An 8,463-nucleotide genomic window follows, 5' to 3' on the forward strand; every position below is an offset into this window, starting at 1 on the left:
AACTTAAGCAGGAGTCTGAAACCGTTCACACCCAAAGAGCCACTCGACCCGAGTCTGACCAAATAAAGGTTTGTTAGAGCTGCAAAATATACAACCTTTTCCCCAAAAAAAGTGAAATCAGTTTCCATCTTAAACAACTTGTATTTACAGCTTTTAAAATATTAAAACACATTTCCAAGCTAATTCAAAAGGAAAATATCTCTTAAAACATATTTCTGATTCTTTTAATTTCATTATTTTCTGTCTTAAAAATAATAAAGCTTTTAATACTGATATTTATTATAGTACAATTATTTAGCTCTTTATACAACTGTTAGCCACTAATAAGAGTCACTGGAGGGGTCCAAAGAGCCCCAGAACTAAAGAAGCACCATCATCCCCCCTTCTCATGTTCTAACAGCCCAAACCATTAACAGACCTCTGCCGAAGCTCAGGAGATGAACAGGTACTTAGAGTGGAGGAGAATCCAGAGCCGCCAGTTAAGAGCCTCTGGAGGACGGCAGCAGCTGAAGCTCATTTAAACTGGTCTGAGGTAACAATAAACTTCAGACAGCTTCCACCAAATAGAAATAACTGATTAAATTCTAAGGTCTGCTTGCAAAGACCTCAGTCTTTAGATTCTCAGAGCTGTTAGATTGTGTTGCCATTTTCAGTGATTTGGCGTTTTATACGCAGAGAGCCTCATGTAATAAACACTTTAATATACCAGGCGTCCCTAAAGTGGGTCCCGAGGGCCGCTATCCTGCAGGTTTTAGAGGTTCCTCTGCTTCAGCACAGCTGATTCTGATGATTGCAGCAAAACACTGTTAATAAACTATCAATTAAAATCAGCTGCTGGTGCAGAGAAACCCTCTGAAACCTGCAGGACAGCAGCAGGATGCCTGATATACGAACAGTTCAATGCTCCTCATTTAGCCAGAGCTGCTTAACTGCTATTAATTTAAATAAACGCATTAAGATAATTAACTTTAATATATGAAACGATCATTTACTTTTTCAGGGAGCTTTCCCTGATTAGAAACATTAAACAGTTATAAAAACAGTGGCCTTCATGAAATGTTGAAATCTCAGTGCATTCCATGATTTTAGGAGAAAGAGTGAAACTCACCCTCCTTATCCTGGATCTTGGCTTTGACATTTTCTATGGTATCTGAAGGCTCAACCTGTAAAACAAACCAGATTATTTTTCACCTCTTATCAGATTATAACCTAAAAACAGTAGATTAGCTCTAGAGCTGAGTTCAATGAGCTCCCCACGTGTTTACTGTGCGTTAGCTTTAATTTCATTAGCCACTTAGCTTCAGGCTAGCCGTTCATAACCACTAAGCAGGGCGCTATGTTCGCTTTTAGAGCACTGGACTTAAAACTTTACTTTAACTGTTATTCTGAAAAGATACAGGAGTCATTGAACGCATCGCTCCTCCATCACGCTTACCTCGAGGGTTATAGTCTTCCCCGTGAGGGTTTTCACGAATATCTGCATCGTGGGGTTTGGTCCACCTGCGGGGAAAACACGCACTTTGATTATAAAAGCATAATCTGGGAGGAAATTATTCATAAAATGATTATTTTTGATTAAAAACGGAAAAATAAGTCAGAGCGGAGCTTACCACCGGCTCACTCCTAATGGCGGATCCTGAGAAGAGGACCTCACAGGGAAACGCACGGGGTTTCCTACATGCGTTTCCAGGGAGCAGCTGGCCGTCCTTCTGCCTGATTAAAATTAATTAGATAAAAAATATTAAATCATATATTTCGGCGCTAAATACGTATATGTAAATTGAGAGAATATTTATAAATAAAGAAACACAAACAATCATAAACTTTCAGTTTTTCAGTTCGAGGTCCTTGGTAACCATGGTAACCAGTTGTTTGCTATGTTGCTGGCGTAGATAAAAGCTTACATATTTTTATCCAGCTGAAGAATGAAAATATGAATAATGGAGAAAAAACAGTCAAAGCCCAGAAATGAGTTTAATCAGCGAAGCTGAGCTGAATGAGAGCGATAAGAAGTTTATTTTATCTCTTTACCAGTTTATCAGGCAGGAGAAGAAGTACCTGCGGTGTCCAGAAGAGGGCGCCGATGAGCGGCCTTCAACAAGCTAAAACGTTTAAACATCACATTCATCAGAAGGTTAAAGCTGCAACATGAATAAATCAGTCCATAAAAAGAAGTATATTCCTTTATAATCCCGTCGGATTATATATTCAGATTTTTATATAAACGAAGGCTGTGAATAATCCCCTTAATTCTCCATATTCCTGCCTTTTCCCTAATCTGGATTAATAGCTGTTTGGGCTTTTCGGAGGGATTTTTTAGTTTGGATTTAAATTTGTGCTAAATTAACTTGACTCTGTTTCGTTCCTGTTTATTCAGTTTATTCACTTTATTTCATATATTCTACCACCTCAAACCTGACTGCTCTTTATTGGGGTTTAATGTGATGGATTAACAGGGCAGTAGAACTGAAAATTATCCTTTGTTTTTATCAATTCATGAAGATAAAACCTTTAAAGTTTTATTTATAACATGTCTTTATCTGCAGGTTTTTTCAAGGTTCAGCCAGATGCAGAATTCTCTTGTCAGATAATCTCAGTTGGATTTAGGTCTGGACTTTGACTAGGCCATTGTCTCTGATGGTTAGGGTGGACCTGCAGCCTAGTCTCAGGTCTGCTGCTTCCAGGGTTCTCCTGGATTTATCTCCATCCACCTTCCTGTCCCACAGCATAATACCGCCTCCACCCACCTTCACCATTTGCATGTATTGCTAAAAACGTAACGTTCCCTCCTCTGATCAGAGCTCCTTCCTCCATGTTTGCTGTGTCTCCAACCAGGTTTGCAAACATCTGTCTCTCTTTCAGCAGCTCAGTGTTCCTCCATGAAGGTCAGATTGAGCTCAGCAGCTCCTCCAGAGTCACCATGCTCCTCTAGGCTGCTCCTCTGGCCAATGCTCTCCTCATCCGTTCAGGTGGATGTCCATGTCTTGGTTGGTTCCTCTTCTCTCCATGAACAGAGAGCTGGGAGATGTTTAAAGTTTTGGAGAACATTCTAGAAGGGAACCTGCTTTAGTCTGGTCCAGAACATCAGAATCCAGATTATCAGCAGATTTTCTGCCCGTTTTTGATTGTTTTCACATCAGAAGAAGATGAAGGACATTAAGGTTCTGCTGGATCTCCTGGAGAGAAAAGCAATAACTGATCATTTTCAGAGCGACGGTTCTATTCTCTCCATCCTCAGCAGACGCTCCTCCTGCTGCTTCAGTCTCATGGAGCAGAACCGGGCCTGAAAAGGTCCAAAGATAAACAGATCAGTGAGCCAGACGTGTTTCCTGCAGGCGGTTGGTCGAGCAGCAGCCAATCGGAGGCTCCTCCTGACCATAAAGCCGGAGTATGACGCCACCATCAGCGAGTGGAGACGAGGAAGAAGGAAGGTTCTGGGTTCCAGGGACGGTTCTAGTGCTTTTGGTCCAGACGGAACCAAAGGTTCAGGACTCAGTTTGAGGTTTTAAGATAAAACAGGTTTAATCAGAGACTTTATCCCAGTCTGACCCAGATTATTGGGTCATCTACAGGTTGGCCTGGCAGGTCCGGTTCAGGGGTCACATTCACAGTCTGGGTTTACCTGAGAATAACTCAGAACCAATGAATCCAGTTGGTGACCTCAGACCTCCTGATTGGACAAACTAAGAACAATGATTTGATTAATGAATCACTTCCTGCTCTGATTCAGTGTTCAGACGCGTCTATGATCCAAATCCTTACATCAAACCAACGGATCATCAGCAGAACTTTGAAGAACCTTTCTGGACCAAGAAGAGCTGGTCAGTAATTAGACACAGTTTTAATATTTTCATTCCACTCTACTGTATAATCAGAGGCATCAAGTAACAAAGTAGAAATACTTTCATTACTGCAGTAGGAATGATGGATCTATATTTTACTGCAGTTATTATTTTTTCCTTCTTCTCCTCACATTTTAAGAATAGACTCGTTAGTTTTGTTCAATTAAGCTCATTTTCATTCTGGCCTGTTGGTGTTTAAAAAAAATCAAAACAATCAAAATAATTAGTTTCACTCAGATAATTAATCTCTCTGTGGTTGGACTCGGTGCTGCCCCAACTTGTTGCTCACCACATACTAAAATAAATCGTTTTTTAAGATGATTCAAAGTTAAATGTGATGCTGTTACCATCAAATAAAGTCTGAGGAAGTTATCATCCAGAATTGTAGAAAAAAGTTCCTTTAACAGAGTAGAGCAGTAAAGCTTCTGGCCTGAACAGTTTATCCTGCATTAGTTGAACTTTTATACTTTAATGGAACGCAGTGTAACTTTTGGCCACTAGGGGCGCTAGACCTGTAACTGCCTGTATTATGCTTCTAGTAAACTTTAAAAAAATAGGAGTAAAGTGTTAACTTACCAGTCTAATTATTAAGTCTTGACAAGAGAATGACATGGGAGCTGGCTCGGAGCTCGTCTGCCTGGCTGTGTGTTTCCTGGACGGGGCCGCCTGTGGAGCTGGTTGACAGTTGCCTTTTGTATCTATGCTTCTTTTTCTATGTCTGCTTCTGTCCCCTTGAACCCCAGTGGGCCTCAGCAGATGGCCGCTCACACTGAGCCTGGTTCTGCTGGAGGTTTCTTCCTGTTGAAAGGGAGTTTTTCCTCTCCACTGTCGCTACAAGCATGCTTAGAGTGAGGGATTGCTGAAGAGTCAATGAGTCGATGCAATCAGCTGGTTTTCCTTAGATAGAAAACTTTGAATCAATCTGACTGGATGATCTGGTGAACTGGAAAGTGACCTGAGATGACATGATGGGAATTGGAGCTATAGAAATAAACTGAATAGAATTGACTGGTTTTTCTATGTCAGACTTTATTGAGTCCATAATTACTAAACGCTGCAGGTCTGTGTTCAGCGTCACTCAGAGACTCGTTATCGACTCGTTTCTCAGCATCTGGTTAGATTTTATGGAGCTAAATTAGAACAAAGTCATTAAAAACCATGAAACAAAAACTACTGGATGGAAATGAAGAAATATTAGAAACAAGGAGGTTTGATTGTCAGTGAACCTCCTCCTGCTGAAGGAGAACCTCCTCCTACAGAGAGAGAACCTCCTCCTACCGACAGAGAACCTCCTCCTACAGATAGAGAACCTCCTCCTGATGAAGGAGAACCTCCTCCTACAGAGAGAGAACCTCCTCCTTCTCAGAGAAGCTCCTCCTGGTTCCTCCCTCAGGGCTCAGTCTGAGGATCAGATGCCTCCATCCAGACGTTCTCCTCCGTCCTCACATCCAGGATGATCACCCTCCTTCTCGGAGGTCTCTTCGCCGCCATCTACCTCCTCCTGCGAAAGACGGTCCTGAAGCTGCCCAGGTGTAAGAGCGACGCAAAGCTTCATGGGAAAACCGCCATCATCACAGGTGAGTTCTTTCAGGTCCTTCTGGAGTGGAGCAGCTCTGAGGAGAACCACTGGGACCAGTATGACCAGTAGAGGATCACTTCTCTGTCACCGGTTTACCGAACTAAAGCTAAAGCTGCCATCTGAGCCACTTCCTGCAGGGAACATGTTTATCTCCAGCTTTTATTTCCCTCCATAGCATCAGGTTCTTCTGCTGCCCGGTCCAGTCTCCAGTTGAACACCTGGATCACCTGCAGGTGTTCCTCAGAGGTCCCAGAGGTGGAACCTGGAGGTTCCGGGTCAGATCCTGGTCAGGACTCCAGGTGGTTCCTGCTCTGAATGTTTACCTGCAGTCATTAAGCTTCTTATACTGAAAAGGATTCAAAATGATCCCAGAATCCTGGAAACGGTTAAAATCTGGATTCTGGAGTAGAAAGGATCGGAGCTGCAGCTGCTTCAGGTTTTTTTTTGGTCCTTTAACCATATTTGCTTTGCAGAAACATCTTAACTCCTCTGATAAAAACAGTTTGTTTACCTTATGAAGCGTCCGACTGATGCAGAAACAGACGGGATCTAATCTGAGCCCGGCTGCTTGTTCTGGACTCAGTGTCACCATGTTCTGCTCTATCTACTGTTTATCTACGTCTAACCTTCCTGCTCTCCTCCTCTCAGCCGGTTTGGTTCCTCGTTTCTTCTGCAGGTTTTTCTCCTTGGTTCTGAGGTTTCTCTTAAAGCTGCTGAGATGTTGAACATTCCAGAAGCAGAGAGGCCGTGGTGCGTTTAGGTGTCTGGAAGCTGCAGGAATAACCATTTTTCCGAGTGATTCCCAGTAAAGCAGCAGCAGCTCCTTCAGAGACCTGCTTCCTCTAAGCTGATGTTCTTCCTGTTTCAGGAGCCAGCGGTGGGATCGGGAAGGCCACGGCGCTGGAGCTTGCCAGGAGGGGGGCCCGGGTGGTCCTGGCCTGCAGGGACAGACAGCGGGCCGATGCGGCGGTCCATGACATCATCCAGGTAATGGGAGGAGGTCGTCTGTGATCCTTTGAGGGCCAGGAGCCGCTCTGATGGATGTCTGGTTTCTGGGCAGGAGACGGGGAACCAGCAGGTGCTCTTCATGCAGCTGGACCTGGCCAGCCTGCTGTCGGTCCGGACCTTCGCTGAGAACTTCCTGCGCTCCGAGTCCAGGCTGGATCTGCTCATCAACAATGCGGGTCAGAACTCAGCTGGGGTTCAGGGATCAGACCAGCGGGGGTTTGGAGGTGAAGGTGATGGTCTTTGTCTCCAGGTGTCCTCAGAGACGGCCAGACGGACGACGGCTTCGGCTTGATGTTCGGGGTCAACCATCTGGGCCACTTCCTGCTGACCCTGCTGCTTCTGGAGCGGCTGAAGGCCAGCGGGCCGAGCCGCGTGGTCACCGTGGCCTCCAGCTCCTACGGACGGGGCCAGCTGGACTTCAGCCTCCTGGTGGACCTCAGGGATTCAGCTGAGGGCTGCGGCTTCAGGCAGACCTACAGGAAGTACTGCGACAGCAAGCTGTGCAACATCCTGTTCACCTGGGAGCTGTCCAGGAGGCTGCAGGGCAGCCAGGTCACCTGCTACTGCCTCCATCCAGGTCAGAGGTTCTGCAGACGTTCTGCAGACGTTCTGCAGACGTTTGTAGGTTCTGCAGATGTTCTGCAGATGTTCGGAGGTTCTGCAGGGTGGCCGTCTGCTCAACTTCTTCTTCTGGTTCTGCAGGACTCATTCGGACAGAACTGGGTCGGTACCTTGGATTCTGGATGAAGGTCTTGGTGGCGCCCGTCGTCCTCCTGTTCTTCATGGATCCAGAGTCTGGAGCTCAGACCACTCTCCACTGTGCCCTGGAGCAAGGCATCGAACCCCTCAGCGGTCACTTCTTCAGGTGCTGCAGGCCACGGACGGACATGGAGTCCAAGGCCAGAGACCCGGCTGCAGCCAGGAAGCTGTGGGAGCTCAGCCAGAACTTCTGTGGTCTGTGGTAGAACCCAGAGGTTCTGCTGGGATCTGAACTACAAACCAGTCCAGCACCCAGTCCCCTCTATGGGATCTGATGTGACTGCATTTCTTTTGACTTTATTTTACTTTACTGGCAGTAATTTACTTTAGTTTTACTTTTCATCTATCTGCCAAAGCTACTTCTCCTGAACTTTATTTTACTGAACTTTTCCTGAATGTTAGTTTTCCAGAACTTTACTTCTCTCTGCTTTAATTAGACGTTTAATCCCACTGAGTTTACGTCTTTCTTCCGTATAGAAATGTTTCTCTGCCCTGCAGTCCACTGGTCTAAGCTAGATCTCAGCACCGGTACCTGTTGGGTCGGCCCGGTTAGAGATGGAACACAAAGGAACGCAACACTCCATCTTTTATCAGACATCAGAACTGGTTTTTCTAGATTATGTCGCTTTCCATCCATCCATCCATTATCTTACACGCTTGTCCCAATTGGGGTCGCGAGTGGTGCTGGTGCCTATCTCCAGCAGTCAATGGGCGAGAGGCGGGGTACACCCTGGACAGGTTGCCAGTCCATCGCAGGATTATGTCGCTTTGAACTTTTTATTGATGTTTGGAAATAAAGCGTAAATCAGGAATAATTTCTGACTGAGTGACTGAAGGTGGTTAATCTGATGTTGGTTCATTCAGGGTTCTTCTTCAGGCCGTAAAGTTCTCCACCCTGGTTCTGCATCAGGACCGCCGGGCCTGAACGGTTCTGATTCTTGCTGCATGGTCTGTGGCCGATGGGGAGGCGGTTTGGACCATAGTCTTCATCATAACCAGCTGCCACCATCATCTTCCTCATAATCCAGTCAGACCAACACAGGACCTTCTGTCCTGTCGGTGCCAGCAGCCCAGACAGAAGAGCCTTTGTTTGGATCAGAACCACATCACAGCGCTCTGAATAAACAAACTCCCACGGCTCCATAAACAGAGCGGATACTCAGTCATTCACACACTTCTATTTGTTCTGTTTCTGCAAACAGAATATGAATGAAGCGGCTGAACGTAGCAGAACCGGTCCTGAACAGAACCCGACTCCTGCTGCATCTGAAGATC

At 45.4% G+C, this 8,463-nt stretch overlaps 2 protein-coding genes across 2 annotated transcripts in view; one reads left to right on the forward strand and one right to left on the reverse strand.

The window, feature by feature from the left end:
* rps27a (ribosomal protein S27a) overlaps window positions 1–1,688 on the reverse strand; it is a 3,231-nt gene extending 1,543 nt beyond the window's left edge. Inside the window, exons 1-3 of the mRNA XM_015377521.1 lie at window positions 1,611–1,688; window positions 1,436–1,500; window positions 1,109–1,163 (exon numbers count right to left, since the gene is read on the reverse strand). Of these exons, the coding sequence (XP_015233007.1) occupies window positions 1,109–1,163; window positions 1,436–1,483 (103 nt within the window). The 5' untranslated portion in view covers window positions 1,484–1,500; window positions 1,611–1,688. The remainder of the gene's footprint in view (window positions 1–1,108; window positions 1,164–1,435; window positions 1,501–1,610) is intronic.
* A 3,607-nt stretch (window positions 1,689–5,295) lies between these two features.
* LOC107086532 (dehydrogenase/reductase SDR family member 13-like) lies at window positions 5,296–7,394 on the forward strand. The gene is made up of 5 exons (XM_015377528.1): window positions 5,296–5,419; window positions 6,290–6,408; window positions 6,482–6,605; window positions 6,680–7,006; window positions 7,132–7,394. Exons 1-5 carry the CDS (start codon window positions 5,296–5,298, stop codon window positions 7,392–7,394), a joined length of 957 nt encoding a protein of 318 aa, XP_015233014.1.
* Window positions 7,395–8,463: the final 1,069 nt, after the last annotated feature.

Source organism: Cyprinodon variegatus, unplaced genomic scaffold (genome assembly GCF_000732505.1).
Source record: "Cyprinodon variegatus isolate N-32 unplaced genomic scaffold, C_variegatus-1.0 Scaffold156, whole genome shotgun sequence".
Taxonomy (NCBI): Eukaryota; Metazoa; Chordata; class Actinopteri; order Cyprinodontiformes; family Cyprinodontidae; genus Cyprinodon; species Cyprinodon variegatus.